Source organism: Odontomachus brunneus, unplaced genomic scaffold, assembly GCF_010583005.1.
Source record: "Odontomachus brunneus isolate Ranch 3 - 2012 unplaced genomic scaffold, Obru_v1 Obru_scaffold_050, whole genome shotgun sequence".
NCBI lineage: Eukaryota > Metazoa > Arthropoda > Insecta > Hymenoptera > Formicidae > Odontomachus > Odontomachus brunneus.
In genome coordinates this window covers 541,720-558,730 of record NW_022639500.1, presented here as the reverse complement: position 1 = coordinate 558,730, position 17,011 = coordinate 541,720, and the positions used below count along the sequence as shown (strand labels likewise).

Below are 17,011 nucleotides of genomic sequence, written 5' to 3'. Positions count from 1 at the left end.
CTCTCTCTCTCTCTCTCTCTCTCTCTCTCTCTCTCTCTCTCTCTCTCTCTCTCTCTATTGCTGCTCCGTGCCTCTCCGCTCATCCGTTTAATCGAGAAAGTATTGCGCTTTTGGCGTCTCGACGATCCTTACTATTCCAAGCTGGGACATGCTCCTGTCTCTTGCGTCACTTCGACCCGTTTAGCCAGGTACTTCGATATAATCTAAACTATATAAGGGCGAAATTAGTTTCTCGAGATTGCAGTCCGCAGGCCGGCGACCACTACGATCTCAAATGAAAATCTACGCGCGAATAAAATTGGCGGAAATGCCACGCGCGTTTCGAGCGGCCGTTCAATTACATTTCTCCGCTAAATGACTCTTTGCGATGTGCTTAGAGGTTACGAGCGAACTGCGAGTTTGATATGTTGGCGAGTACGGTGAGATACTCCGCGACGTGGCAACTCGGGTGGCCGAGATCGAAGAAGACCGGCCGACCTTTTCCACGAATCGTTAAAGCTATAAGAAGAGGTGAATCGCTTTCTATTTTATCGGAAGTGTAAATGTCACTGTAACTTACCGCAGCCGATGCGATGCACGGCCAGGTGGCTGGCTAATGCGCTTTTACGAGACACGGTTTAGACGACGGAGTGTATCACGTCACCACGTACCGTCCTTACCGTCGTTATCGTAATCGCGCGTTGCATGATTTTATTTTACATTTTGTCGTACCGCGACAAAATGTTTTATTTAAACCCATCACGCTCACCTATTCGGTTAATACCTTGTCGTTAGCTCGCTCGTTACGTAAAATGAGATGAATGTGCAAAAATGGGCCGAGAGACTTTCCCCGTCTGCTCTGCTTTTTTCAACTTTTTTCAACTTGATTTATTGCACGTCACACGGAGAAAATGTTGCAGTAAAAATTAAAGCAATTTTGTAATCTTGGACCATGCAGAATTGTGACTGAAATTATGCATATTTATCTAAAAATGTTACACACGTTTAATCTTGTACTACAAATATTATTGTAATTACTTAAACGTTTTTTAGATCATCAGATTTACTGTCTCTATAATAGCAAAAATTAGCAGACTCTCTGATATATCGCAATCAGAATAGCAAAGGCCAATAACAAAAAACAATGCATGGGTGTTTTAGTGCAATAAAATTCCTTTATAGATCAATGAGACTTTTAATGAATTGTTAATATCAGGATCGTGACTACAGAAATTTATCTACAAAGGAATTTTATCTATTGCATTAAAACAGCCGTCCTCGCTATTCCAATTATTTCTACAGTAGTTTACGTTACAATTTCTGTATAGTTCAGCTTTACAAAAAACATTGGAGAAAGAAATGCAATTTTAACGTAATTTTTACCACAATATTATGTATATATTTTTCAGCTCAGGATTGTAGGTCTGCGAAGAGAACACGGAGACGCTGTTCTTGTGTTATTGTTCTGTGCGAAAACCGTGTACGCAAACATAGAAAATATGCGGAAATTATACAATATGCGTCGCGGATACTTTTTTCGTGTACAGCTTCTTTGCGATTTACATGTCTGCGCGACGCCGGACGACGATCAGTGGACGTGCGAATTTCACGAGTCGCGATTGCCGTGGCGAATTTAAATCGCACCGGGAACACGTCAGCAACATCTGGCGTCGCATCACCACGACACATTACACATAGACGCTTGGTGTTACGTTTTAACCGCGGACGACTCGCATCTCATGACTTGCTCTCGGCTTAGCAAAAGTAGACGTTACACGCGTCCGTTTGTTCATATTGCTTCCTCATCGAGCCGTGATAAATGGCGAAGTTTGGCGGATTCTCCGCGAAAGAGTCTCGTGAGAAATCTACCTGACGTATTTGGGTTGGAAGCCAACGCGACGCTGTTTGCGCGTTGATTCGCGTGTTTCCCTGATCTCTCGATTGACGCAATGCCGTAACTATTCCTTTTTCCGTGAATTGCGAACCGTATTCCATCAATTTCGAGCGTCGATCTCGTGCTTTGCAAAGAACAGCGCAGAAATTAGAGCGAGCAGACCGGACGATAACGCGAATTCTCTGCTCGGCTAGCGATTCTCTAGTCCCTTTATGTTACCTTTTCAAAGAGCAAACGCGCTTTATTTTCCGGCGGGAAACAATGCTGCAGTGCATTTCGCCCGCTGCTGTCGTTGTAGCAGCAGCAGCAGCTACATCCTTCCTGCGCGACAGCGTTGTTCTCGCGAGTTAACTGCCGAGGGAACAACTCCCTCACGAACGTCACATTCGTTCTCATCTCACACTTTCCCGTTCTCTGCCGACAGTCTCCACGAAGGCGCTGGCGGGTGCGAAGAGCCTCGGCGGATTCTTGTACAGCGCTGTGAACAAGGCCGGGAAGACCGTGGTGGAGGCCAGCGCGAAGATCAAGAAGACCGTCGAAGAGAACGTGAGTTTTTGCACTGTCACTCTTGTAATCCTATAAGCGTCGATCGATCCGTCTCTAATGACCCTTCACGGTGCACCGTGACGATTTAAATCCGCCGGGCTGTGGAGAGAGACAGATAGACATCGCCGCGGGATTTATTTCAACGTTTAATCGGCAGCATGTTAACTGCGAACGCATTCATCTATACCTCGTTAAAAAATAATAGCCCGGGGCAGCAACAATTGGCATTTTTCGGCGATATGACAAAGAGGAGAGCGGGGGTGACGGACACGCGTGTTGAATTCGCAACAGTCGCGAATCTGCGCGTTGTTCGTGAGTCATTATTTTCGACAAATCAATGCTCGTTTTGCGTTACGACCCCGCTGCGCACCACGCGGCTACGCCGAGCTCTTTGTACGCGTTTTGTGTATTACCGGGCGCAAGTAGGTCAGTAACAGTTTTAACATTCTCCCGTCGTAGGCGGAATAATATTTTCGCGAATATCAGTTCGAATAGTGCGCGTGCCTTTTGCGTGCCGTTCGCATTACCGTGATATTGGCACGCAAATGCGTATCAGACTTGAAACAGTAGGGGATACATCACGCGGAATCAGATTTATTCGAGAGCATTTCGCCGCGTGGGCGCGGAAAATCGCATTTGCGGGCATTTTCTTCTCCAGGACTTCTTACGGAAAGGCGAAGAGAGAGAGAGAGAGAGAGAGAGAGAGAGAGAGAAGGGGGGAGGCCGTGTCGGCGATGTTGGTGGTTTCTTTCTGTTTTGCCGGCGCCACTCTCTTTGTCGCTGTCGATATCGGCTCGTAGGATTTATGCCTCCATAATGGTACGGGCTGATGTATGTACGGCGTGTACATATCCGCTGTGCAACAGAAAACGGCATCCCCGCGAGAGAAAGAGGCAAGCCCAGGCGAGCGCGTAAGCCGCTGACACGGCACCTCCACTTGTGAATGTAGCAACGCGTTATCCGCTGCGCACAATTTCCCATGCAATTCGGAAATTAAACGGAACTCCTCATGTTCTCCGCAGTCTTGGTCGGCCCTGCACGCGAAGCTTCCATCTATCAGTGCAAAATTCAGCGATAATGCATATCGATTGTTTTTCTAAAGCACGGGCGCTCGTAAAAATCTCATGGAAAAGTCGATCAAGCGACGTGATTGTGTCTTTTTTTATTTATCTTTTGTTTCTAATTGTTTTCTTCGAACGAAGAGTGTGACATTCAATACGCTCGTGGCCATCTCTCCGATTGAGTCGAAGCGCCTACGTCTACTCTCTCAAAGTGAATCAGCAAAAATATTTTTGGTTGAATCCGCGAAAGAAGTATTTCACCGTGAGTATTCACTGATTTTCAGTAGAAACACTCCCACTTTACTTACATCTCGCTGATTTTGACCGGTGGCAGTAAGACTTCACTGCGAAGTCTGTAGCACACCGATTCGTTATACGCCGTGCCAAGTCTGTGTTTGCAAATTGCATCAGTAATGCGTCAATAATTCAACCAGGAATAGTCGCTATATAACAGGCAATTGATTTTTTTAGCGAAATTCCACTGATTGCAGCGCGATACTTATAAGTGAGCCACCAGTTGTAAGTGTAACACATTTCAGTGAAGAATAAACTGATTGTACTTTAGAGAGAAAGAGAGAATACATTCGTGAGGAATTGTGTCGTCGTCTATGTTCACCGAGACGCTTTCCGTCGCCGGCCATAGAACTCGCATCGATCAGGCAAGCTTGTCGCCGTCACTCGCATCGATACGTACATTTCGTGCGTATGTACCAAAAGCATGAAAGACCGATATCGACAAGCTCGCTGTTCCTCTGTTCGACGACGCGCAATCGTTGAGAACACACGGGATTTACATCGTCTCCCCCTCGATTTACGCGAGCCGCTTGCGTAATTAGAACACACGTACACACATACAAGAGGCGCGCCCGTCAGTGCATCATCCAGCCGCGAAACCACTTTCGCGTTTATATTCTAGCTGCTGAATGGAAATTGGAATTTTTGCTCATCCACTGCCGTCGGCTTTTGGACCGTGAACGTATCGATGGACGGACGATGTAAATTTGTGCAACGGCGATAGCTCAAAACTCGCTGCCTGAAAATGTGGGTCATTGAGACGAGGGTCGTTGCAATTCGCGCCCCGCGATTTTCGCGAGCGGTGTATTTTTTCCACAGCTTTCGGGAACCATGAGAGCTAGGGATTTTGGGAATTTTGAGAGCAGCAGATTAATAGCGATAGAAAACAAGCGACGGGTTTTCCTCGCTTTGCATTTTTCTGAGAAAAAATGGTTGGTATTTGTAACTATAATCACACAAAGAAATAATTGCTACGAATTACACGGAAAAAACAATTCTGTTGATGCAACCGAATTTTCGGTTGCTCAGGGATCAGACGAAAACTCGGCTACAGAAAAATTTCTTTATGGCTTCTGTATAGCCTATTGTTCTCAGTTGTCTCAACTGAGTTCTAATATCGTTGAATGTTCAGACGAATATTTTCGGTTGCGACAACAGAAATATTAGTTTTCATAACAGATATCGCTTTTGATTACCTAATTTTCAGTTGATTCTTATTTGTTTATACCAACTGAAATTTTTTTGCGTGTTTGTGATCAAGAGAAGCATTTTCTCGTTTAATTCTACTATAATGTCAGTGACAACAATCTTATATACGTTACTACTACTACTACCATTTTTTACAAAAAGTATGGCTAGGACCAGAAATAACTATAACTTCAGTTAGATCAATCATCTTTTTTCTCTTTCAGTGTTGGAGCACTCTACAACTTGTTTAGATTGTTAATCTATTATTACCACGCGCTATTAATTCTCACACCTAATAATTATCACAGAACAATGAATGGCTTCGATAAATAGAGAGATACGATGAACCGGCTATAATTAGCAATTTGTTGAGAACTGATCGCAATTAGATATGAAAGGGGGTAATATGTTTGCAATTTAATCCGTCACGCATAGAGATTCCTTTAGCGCCCTGTCCCACCGCTCGTTAAAGTGCACCACGCGGAAGTCTCGCGTCATTAGTGTATCGAAAATGTTCGCAACGGAAACGCGAACGACGGCCGGCCACCACCAAATTAACATCCTTGTCCGCGCGCGAACGTGCAGCGAACAAATTGGCTGCCATAAGCGACAAGTCGATACCACAACGAGAACTGCTGAAGACGCTCATATTTTTCTCGGCTTCCTCTCTCTTCCGTTCTCGTGCTTTCGCGGCGGTGATTTATAGTTTTCGTCGAGCACGTGCCCCGCAACGCACACATGTGCGCGACACGTAATTCCTCAGGAGACCGCGATGCACCGCGCGATGTATGCATCGCACGCACATTCGTCGCAACATCCGCATGTCCCGCGGTGATCCTCGATCATCATTGAGTCGCGCACGTCCGCGCGTCAGAGAGACGTCGCATAATTACGTTGACGCACGTCACCGCCGATCAGTCGGTTAACGCGGCAGCAGGAACAAAAGTGCAACGATAAAATTGCATCCCGAGATCGAACAGGTATTCGGAAAGAATTGCAATTTCGACGTTGCTTTGAAGAGCATAAAAATTACGAGAGAGACAGCCAGAGAGAGAGAGAGAGAAAGAGAAGAAAGAGAACATGGCGCGATTTCCCTTCATTCGAATTCCGCATTTTCCAACGCTTTTTCGATAGTAACGCGCACTGGAACGGAACAATCGGCATTAGTTGAAACGTTTAACGTTCACCGCTGTCGTGAGTGGCCCCGCATTATGCTGACGCTAACTCCATATAATTTCGACACTTACAGCCGCTTAATTTCGACGAAAATTTACATCGCGCGCTACTAATAACAGCAACGCAAAGCGGGCGCGCAAATTCGCGCATGCAAATTCGCCCGTTACCGCCGCGCTTCCCGCACACCGTCGGGCGCGTGTCGCCATCGTAACTGACGTTATATGGCTGAATGTTTGACGAATATAATCGGTGATATCATGCGACAAGCGTCAGCAAACAAACGCGAAACCTGGATCTGTCGTCACGGCGCGTCTGCGAGAATGCAGAATTATGACAGTGCAACGCGCCATTCGTGTTTCCGCGCGCGCATATAATACGCTTTTTCACTCCCTCGCGTGCCATTATTGATCGCAATTGACGCAATTGATGGGAGAACTCGTTTCGACAACAACGTTATTGTTCAGTCATCTTGTTTATATCGATGCCAATTGTATTTCGCACCGACTAACAATCAATGTTGTCGAACAACAACGCTTCGTATTTATCTTTTGTCTGTGTAAATTGTTTGTCGTAAAGCGATTCGAAAAATTTCGTCAAACCGAATCCCGCTCGTCAATTCGCATCGACACTCTTGGGACAGGTTTTCACAGCGCTCTCCATCTCTCTCGCATTCGCCAGCGGAATTTCATCAATTCCGAACTCTCATTCAATTGTATTTTGTCATCAATGTTCCGTTATATATCAAAGATTTTTTATATAATATTTTCATGTCCTCTGTTTTCATGCAATCTCATTTTATAAGATAAATAGTCATACTAAATGTAAATCAGCAAAAGCTTGTCGCGAAAAGCCGTTTGCGAGCCGATCTTACATCGGTCGGCTTTTGCAGCGAGCGATTCCTCGTCGCGCGAATGTGTAGAGCTTCGAGTCGATATCGTTATTAATATCTTTCGGAGAGCGAGAGAGAGAGAGAGAGAGAGAGAGGTGACGGCGCTCTCGACCCATTTTCATTTATTAGACGTTAAAGCGAGCCGACTGCCGCTGCTCCTTTGTGTGTTCCCGTGGGTCTCCTTTCATTTCGTTTTATGAAATCGCGGGTGTGCCTGACACTCAGTGCGTAATTCCATCCGAGCTTATTGCTTGTTATACGACGGATAATGGCCAACGCGGGGAAGTTCATATGTCGCCGGAGACAGATACGATCGCGTCGACATGTGTCAAGATTCTCCATGCACATGCCCGCCATGTGTCGTCCGATCGCGTGTCACCGTCGAATCGTCTGGTACTGAACGACAGCACGGGCTGTTGGTGAGTTGTTTTTTACCGCGTGTTGCAACGCGATTTTGCCACCCAGTGAAATGACGTCAGCCAATCATCTGTCCACGTCGTAACTTACATCGACTCACCGTCTAAATCAGATTTCTTCCGCGGCTGCTACGCGCTTTACCGTCATGCACTACATGTATCTGTGTACACAGAAAGAATATTATAAATTTATTTCTCATATAAATTCTTTTCAATTTTATTATGTTTCTATAAGTGGAAATGGACTGATAGCAGGAATGAACTGTCAGTAAGATCTGTCTTGCTGAAAAGCAAATTTTTTTAACAGCATATTTCACCCATATAGTATTTGAAATATAAAAAATAAAAATATAGACATATGAATTGAAAGGATAGTCAATTGCTGCAAAATATCGATCTATTTCTCAAACGCGAAATTCTCTAGTAATATTTTTACTATAAAATTCTCTCCATGTACATGTTATTGTATCCCGAAATTTTTCATTGGTTCTTCAAGACGGCACACTTGCAGGGTCAATGTTGAAGCAAATTTCTACTCGGCGCATATCGTATAGTTCATGCGGTATCTGCTCCTCTGCGTCCCAATCTCGCGTGGTCGCGGACGTTACACCGCTTGACAAATAAAGCATCTCGCCTCGCTCGACATATCATCCGCGGTCGCCGTCCATTTACATCTTTATTTCAGTCAGTCGGAGCTCTTGGCAACGAAATTTATGTATGTGCGGGTTGCACATCGTCGATCACGTACCGTTATTTCTTCATGACACGTATAACTGCTCTGCACTTTATATCGTGATCGATATCGTGTGTTTCTATTGGCTAAAGCGGCTTGGCACTTAATGCGCGGCTTTCAGACCGCGGAATTTCGCCATGTATTGCAAATATTTAACAAACTGCGAGATGCGTTCCGCGAATTAATAAAGATGGGACTATGTTGCCGCGTACGTGTTAATACGATAAGCCCGGCGGAGTTGTGCGAATATTTGCGAGACTATTGAATACACGTTTTCAAAACTTACAAATCCCATTATCAGAATAATTTTATTGTAATATTTCGCATATAAATATTTTATACGTCTTTTAGAATAGATATAATGAGCTTGATATTTATGAACAAATTATTTACTGTGATTGTTTCCTGTATCTTCTCTCTCTCTCTCTCTCTCTCTCTCTCTCTCTCTCTCTCACACATATGTTCCACTCTCATAAAAGATGTTTTTAATTTAATTTGCATAATCTACGAATTTCATTAATACTTTATGTTAATTCTATGACGCATTATTACTGTTATCATATAATAATATGCAGAAATGCTCGCAGGCTGGCTCACTCGCGAAAATATGGAATTATAGAGCCACATTATTCTGTGCATCAAGATTCACTCATGTACGGGCTTTTACATTTCGATAGCTGATCGTGGTTTAGTTTGTAAACTCAAGCCTCGTAACAAGTTTGTAAACTCAAACTCGTAGAGAAGTTTGATGATATCGCGCAAAACTCGCCTGGTGCTCCTGCTCTTTTCTCTCGCGCCTTTCCTACACACCTGATCATATAGAATACGTATATTTAGTGATCCTATTTCCCGAATACTCCGCAGATATTTATGGCGGCAGCTGTGGAGTAATACATCTCGCGTAAGAATCTTGGAGAACTTTGTAAAAGCGGCACGAGACTCTATTTACAATTAGTAATCTCGCTCTCTTCTTACTCCGTCGAGTTCGCCGAGAAATGAAACATGCATACGTTTTTACATCGAAAGTTTCATAAATCTGTGCGGAGTTGTTTACGAAAAATTTTTTCCAAAAATGATCACGTGTTCCGCCGGTAAGAAGTTTCGGCACGCAAACGAACGCGGTGGGAATGAAGAATGTCACGAGACGCGTCCTTATTATCGTATCCACAAGAATAAGACGTTTTTATAAACCTCTCTCGGGATCACACCCGCGCAAAACACTCACATTATACTTCGCGTAACTTCCGTCTTCGGCTGAAAGTTACGGGAATTAAATTAGAAGTTTTCCCACTCGCGAAGGTTTATCTCGGAGGAGATACGCAACGACTCGTGCGCATGACTGAATAGCGTCTCTTCAATCACAGATATCGCGCTGGGTATACACGGAACTCTCTTCATGAACATTGCAATCTACGATTTATGACATTATCGGCCTACAATCAAGTTTACGATTTACGTCATTATAGTATACGACGTCGCGCGGAGAGTTGCATCGAGAAAAAATATTTGGTGCTTGTAACTATATAATTATATAGAGAAATAATCGAATTATAGTCAAGGAAACCATTTCCATTAAATTCTAGTATAATGTTAGTAATAATAACCTTTCACTATCACTTTTGTGTTAGGACAACCAAGAAATATAGCAAGAAGCAACTATAATTTCAATTGAATCAACCATTTTTTCTCTCAGTGTACAAAGCCACCTTAGATAGCCTCCTCCAGTCCACGAAATCAGATGATTCGACGTGCAACTCACCGCTCACCGTAGCTTGTCCATACCAAATAACGGCGGTAGCTTCGTGAGACGGCAAACCGCAACGCGTTGGCGGTAATTCCCGAGACAGACTGCCTATTTACTTCGCGTGTACAACGTGTAATTGCTAGATGACGACGCGACAAAGACCAAATTAGCTGAGGGATCGAGCGCGAGAGCAGTATTGTGCCCGAGCAGGTGCGTCTGATCAAAGCGCGGCTCTAATCACTGAGATCAACTAACAAGTGTGAATAGATATACGTCAGTGATCGTCCATCGTGTTCGATCGGACGTCCTCGTCCAATCTCTTCCTTTTTTCTTCTTTTTCCGTGAAGCGCACGCATATACGCACGAATGTCGTTGACGTTTTGTAAGTTGGCGCGTGTCAGGTTTGTCTTTCTCAGCAGCGCGCGCGCCGAGACTACGCGGCATGCACATACAGCTGAAGAATAGGGGCAGTTGGTATTGATCCACAACGCCAACCCCCCGTTGCTTTGAGAGCCCGACTACGCTAGCGGCGGCGGCGGCGGCGGCGGCGGCGGCGGCGGTAGCGGGCTGACTCACACACCGCGAACATCTCCCGGTTTGTGCATGAAACTCCTGCAAAAAGCTGACGACAACAGCAAGACCAACCATCTCCTTTTGCATCTCCAGCGCTCGATTCTCGATGCACCCGCTACCATCGTCAGTGTTGCCTCCTCTCTGTCGCGAATATCCGCTTAGGCCGGTTCTACAATACGTCGTATGTCGGAGTCGGATGTCGGAACGCAATCAATGGTCCAATAAGGAGAACTCGTCTCGAAAAATAAATCCTCTGATTGAAATCCTCGATAGCGACATACGATGTATTGTAGAACAGACCTTAGCCAGAGCTGCGAGGTTTTTTTTATATTTGGCGTTCAACATCCCGCTTGTAACTGGTGTGTTTCGCTATTACTCGGCAAGACGATTTTCAACGGCTCCTTTCTCTCTCGCCGCCGCGGAATCGACAACGTGTTGTTCGAAGTATCTTTGATTAGTCGAAACGTTACTTTGTTATCTCCTTGTAATCATTCGGTGTACCACGCGGAAAAAATATTTGGTTGAATTAATCAAGTGTTTGGTGAAATATGAACGAAGTTCCAGTCGAAGTTACCGAAATTTTGTTCAAATTAATTAAATTTCTGGTTAAGCAAAACTTGCAACTCTTCGATTAGTTATAAATTCTGGTTAATCTTGTTAATTTGATCGGAATTATTTTGTTCGTTCATATTTGACCAGATATTTGGTTAACCGAACCAAATTTTTTTCCCTGTAAGGAGATAGAACGCTCCATTTTGGGAGCGGTGGAGGTGTTTATTTTTCATTGTTTTGTCGAGTTACCGACAGTTGAAGATCAGATGCAAAGTGTAGATCTTATTCCTGCGCGGGGTGTCTTTTAGCACCGACGTGACGAACGGGGCGAGGTTAATAGGATTAAACGCACCTTTTTAGCTCGCTGCGGAGCAGTCGGCCTTGCTCTCTCTCTCTCTCTCTCTCTCTCTCTCTCTCTCTCTCTCTCTTTCCGCTCGCCTGCTATCCCCCGCGATGCAGCAGCACCGTTGATGATGAGAATCGATGGCCCGAGAGCCTTGAACTTTCTCCGCTCTGTCGCTCACCGCCTCCACGCATACATACCGTATACCTCTCCCATGCGCGCTTAGCCCTTTCACACCCTGTATCGAATGTCGATTCCAGACTCTAACAGATTTCGCCACCGTGACAGCTCAAGGTTGCAAAGCAGCTGATGGCCAGCTGGCCGACCGACCTCCCGCTCCATTTCAATGAACGTAACGCTGCGATACGCGCGAATACACTCGACACAGTTGTTATCTCGATCATACATCCGTGGACCTGCTAATAACACAGCGGATAATTGATACGCCCTGCTCACGGATGTTATCGCGCGCGCCGAGTTGTCCTACTCTGCAAAAACATCGCGCGAACTACACCTTTACGCCGCCCGCATTATATCGACATGTTTGTATTCGTCGTATGTATGTTTTACGTTCATGTGACGGTATTCTCAGTACAGAAAAATATCATTCCGCTACTAAGAAGAGTGATTATTCACTTTATTTTTCTTCGTTTTTAAATAATGGTTATATTCAACAAAGAATATCTTCTTGATAATAGTTTTGATATATTCTCATAACAAATTTTGGAAAAGCTCATTATCATGTCTTGAAAAAAAAGAACTTATTCTCTTTCCAAGAACATTATTAGAATTCAGAATATATTTTAAATAAATTTGATGCTTCTATGTATATGATGCATTTGTGATAGATTCGCGGATATATAAACTTACGAGATACTTGGAACAATGTTTACTTGAAGCATTGCAATTTTCTGTATGCAGTGTTCCGGTTCTCACGGTATTTTACCTTTTGACACAAAACGCGTGATACATGGGCCGATTTCTCAATCCTCGACAGTGAAATATCGTCGTAATTTACCGTTGTAATTTATTAAAAATTTGTCTGAATATGACAGAGGATACCCTTTGTCGATACAGTGACAAAAATCGCACTGGTTTGAAATCCGTGCTCGGAATTACTTGCATTTTCGAGGTGACTTCCGAGGGCTACGGCTGCTTCCTTCTTCTCACTCCTCCTGCTCACCTTCACCGCTTACGTTGAGCGTGCGATTGACGGTCACTACGCTCAGCTCCAGGACCGTCAACTTCATAAGACCTGCGGAACTCTTCCCAATTCTTTGTGAAACTAGTCTTCTATGCGTGTTACTTTTGTATGTAACATTATGCGCCAATGCGCGTAATGTTTCTATCTACGCTACCAATGCATTAATATGATTTTTATTATCACACGACAAAAAACTAGTTTCGATAAAAACTTGCCAGAAATTAGAGAGAATCCCGCAGGTCTTACGAAGCTGACGGTCCTGAGACTAAGCGCCGCGCGATACTTAATCGTGAGACTCGAATATTGAACGGGAAAGGCAAATCAGTAAGCGTAGAATCTCTTCGAAAAAATCGCCTCGAAAGTGTCAGTAATTGCGAGCACTGTTCTGAGTACATAAATAAACGCGTATTCATGTCGAAGCACTGAAGTATTGGGCAAATCGGCGATATTTTGTAGCATCAAAATATTGACGAGAACTTCTCTCCCAAAGTAGCGGTCGTGTGATATAAGAAAATTTTCACGTGAACTCTGGCAACCATGTGACTTCTCGAGCAATGGAAATATAAACATTTTCACGTAAAGCTTTTCACGGGGAGAAGATACATGATTGACATCCAGATTCCACCGTCAGCTGCTGCTGCTTCCTCACGAAGTCGGAGATCTCGCGGTTTCCGACGATCAGTCTCTCGGGACTTGTCATCTGTCACTCACGCGTCACCGTTGCAACGCCGTTGCTGCATGTGGCCGTGGGGAGGCTCTCTCCGGCAAGACACTCGGCGACTGATCGATATCGAGCCTTGACCTTAGCAAGAGCGACCCGGGTGCATCGCTCACGGCGCGTCGGCGATGCGCGTGGCCGGCGCTTTTCGGACTCGCGCGCCCGATGTTTTCGCATCGTCTAACATCCGTGATCCGCCGCGATGAATGTCATACATCGAGAGGGCAAAAAGAACAAGAGAAAAAAAAAATGGTAAAAAAATATGCATCGCGCTACCAAAGGCGAGCTGTTTGCGCGTACTCGTGCACGCGGGGAAATCCCGTACGCTCCAACGAAATTCAATTTGCGGAGACAAAGGTCGCGCGCTGCATCGGCTGCCGAATTACCGCCACTTTTATGTGGTTCTAAAGCGCCAAGAATGGGCAATTTTCGCAACATATGCCGAACCGACAACGACGACGACGACAGGGTTAAATAATAAAACACTGTTAGCGTGCGCCGCGCGACACCGCCGACTTTAACCTGCGAGGCACGCTCGCGTGTATTGACTAACCGTCACGCTTGAGCACGCCCGAGCGTGCCGTTCTGAAATTTGAGAGGATGTGTAAAATGTTCCGTGCTCGTAAAATGTTAGCGTGTAAACCATATAGGCGACGTACATCAGATTTTATGAACTTGTCGTTGGGAAAACACAAACTTGACGCACGAAATATCATTACGTCTCTCTTCCTGTTTTATTTTTCACAGAAATATTACAATCAGCCGTACGATTTTTCGTTGATAGAAAACGCAATTTCGTCTATGCGACCTATTCGCGTGAGTGGCGAAGCTGAAATTGCATCGACGCGCGCGAGTTGAACACTTTTAACGCTCGCCGAAGCCATTCGTTGCGCATCGCATTTATCGTACGATCGCGGTACTACTGGTAATTACATGTTTCATTATCATAACAGACGACGGCTACGTGCGGACAAACCACTCTCACGCTGAATACGAAAGTAAGTTCAAAGATTAATTATCACAATGCCCTGGGACGGGCAAAAAAGTCGCGCCGCCGGTACGTGCAATTGATTCAACTTCACGCGAAGCGACGAAGAAGGGCGTCTGCGGGCAGCCCGATTTTCCCGGCCATTTGTCCGATAGCAATTAGAACGCATAGCGGCGTACGAAAGGGTCGCCGTCAAGGCGGCAAATTAATTGGCGACTAATCGAGCCGCGATGGTGCATAATTCGTCTCGACACTCGATATCGTGTGCTCAAAGTTCTTCAACAAATGCACTGAACGACACGTGTAACTCGACAAATCGGATACGTCGTCGTCGTCGTCACCGCCGCGTTGAATTTTACGGATGAGCATCTCTCGTCGATACATCCCGAACTTTGAGAATGTCAGTCTCCGCAGCGAAGCAGGAGACAAGGAACACGCGATAAGTAATGCGGCAGTAAGTCGGTATACTTAATTCGATAAACCTGGCGGATGTACTCCTCGCTCTGTGGCATTATTCGCATTCTCCATAGTCGCGTTGAACCTGCCGGAAACAGTCCCGTTCGTATTCCGTCCGAATGTCGGAACTTTTACGGCGCATCGAGGAATTCGCCGTCGACGTGCCGCGATTTTGAACGAACGTCGAAAAACGCGCGATACTCCTCTTCCCCTCGAGGGACGTCGAGGAGAGAGTTGCTTGTGGAGAAGGTATCGACGAAAGAAACTGAAGAGCAGAGGCGCCTTTCGCGCTAAGGAACAAAAGAATATTATGCGCGCGAATACACGGAATCTCTCTGATCGCACGTCAACCTTCGCAGATAGGAAAAAATTTTTCATTACTGCAGTCAATCATGCATGAAAAAAAAGTCTGGCTGAACTAGCTAATTTCTGAAATATGAACACAAACCGGAAAATTCCAATTAATTCAAGCTTCTTTTTCAGAAATCTTATTAACTAGAACACAACTCTAATTGCTTGAATCAGAATTCTCTGGTTTGTTCATATTTCACTAGAAATTTAACTGCCACATACAGATTTCTGCAGCCAACTTTTTTCCCGTACAACCGAGATTGCAGTAAATTTCGCGTTAATCGAGATCGAAAGTTTTTCCGTTTGCCTGCACACCGACAACGCGGAACACAGACAAACACACTTGAACTGGGATCGTGACGCTCTAAGACCAGCTTCAAATTATCTCCTTTTTCCGACTTCAGTCCGTCGTGCTGCCGTCGGGAAGATGTATTATCGCGTACATTTAATCCTCACGCGAGCCAGGCAAATCGACAAATCAACGGATGCGTCGACAAATTCGCTTTTATCTCAACTTTTCGAGGCAAAAACTTATACAACCATCTTTTGCGCAGTCCGTGTAACAAATTATGAGAGGAACGGGACCCTCGTCGCACGTCTCCTACTGTTTATATTAAAGATTACGCGCTTCTCCGTGATACTCCAAGATTCAAAAATGACTCGTAAGGGTAAACGGAATTTCCGAGGGGATCCTTTTAGGAGCCGGAGAGAATCGAGTGCTTCGTAATATTTCAGTGATTTTGGAGCTAAAACGGGAGAGTAGATTACCTCCTCGCCGCCGTAATCTCACGGGATTATGTCGCGGCGCAAATTCTCCTTGTCAACCCCTTTAATGGCATCGCGTCGGGCGGCTACTTCTCCGTCCTTCTATTATCGTTTCTCATTTCCCGGCTCGTTTCTTAGCGCGTTTGGTTTTTTTTTTCTTCCTTCTATCCTTGCTCACGGGATGATTTGTCGTTTACCGGAGAGTTAGCGGCGCCACTTTAAACCTCTTGCATAATTTTCTCGCGTCGCTCTCTTAATTTTTACAATTTCCAGCAAGACGCTGGAAATAAGTCCTGTTTTAATTACGGTAACAGTCGCGTGACTCAGTACGAATATTTATTTCCAACCGCGTGAGGTCTCCGTAGCTTCGATTAAGCTATTAATGTCCGTCATTCGGCGCGAATGGAACGTACCGACAGATCTGAGGGAGGAGCAGCTGTAGGCGTAGCTAATCGTCGAACGCTCGGTAATCAAGCTTTCGTGTCAAGTAAAATCGATGAGTCGTCGCTGCAAGCTCAAAGCGGCCAAGCCGACAGGCAGCTCTTTCCAAAGGTCAACCCGCCGACCATTTGCATCCACAAACTCGTTTTAATTCTCGCGCTCTGTCCTCTTTTTGCTTCACACGTGCGGAATAATGTCACTTTAAACGAGAAGTCGTGCGAACTATGATGACGACGCTATCACCCTGCCTCCGGGGTTTGATCGCGTCTGCGAATATTTGATGAATAATTTATGAAGAGCTTGCGTGAGAACGCAGATGTTCGAAGTACGCGTGCGTCTTTTTTCTCTTTTTTTTTTTTTTTGAAAATATTTGTATCGCCGATTGAAAAATTTCCCTTCGCATCTGGAATGCAATTACGTCAACACCATACCACCCTCTCGCGCATCGCATTTATTGCGTCCTTCCTCTCCCCCTTCTTTTTATTCCGATTCAGTACAGTGGTGCACGAATTTTTGCGAGTTTATATTATTGAACGATGTGAAACTCATGTCCATCGAGATTGCTAGCAAAATTATTGAAAAACTTCGCATGATCCTCGCGATTGAATCCTCTCTCCCTTCCCCCCTTCTCTCTTTCTCACTCTCTCTCTCTCTCTCTCTCTCTCTCTCTCTCTCTCTCTCTCTCTCTCTCTCCACACGT

The 17,011-nt window shown here is 45.0% G+C and overlaps 1 protein-coding gene across 7 annotated transcripts in view; it reads left to right on the top strand.

Moving 5' to 3' along the window:
• LOC116845243 (synapse-associated protein of 47 kDa) overlaps positions 1 to 17,011 on the top strand; it is an 84,403-nt gene that overhangs the window by 19,454 nt on the left and 47,938 nt on the right. For 4 of the 7 annotated variants that reach the window (XM_032817710.1, XM_032817706.1, XM_032817711.1 and 1 more), the window contains exons 2-4: positions 101 to 188; positions 378 to 510; positions 2,298 to 2,419. In XM_032817710.1, coding sequence (XP_032673601.1) covers positions 101 to 188; positions 378 to 510; positions 2,298 to 2,419 — 343 coding nt within the window. The remainder of the gene's footprint in view (positions 1 to 100; positions 189 to 377; positions 511 to 2,297; positions 2,420 to 17,011) is intronic. The other 3 variants (XM_032817707.1, XM_032817708.1, XM_032817712.1) reach the window with 2 other exon arrangements.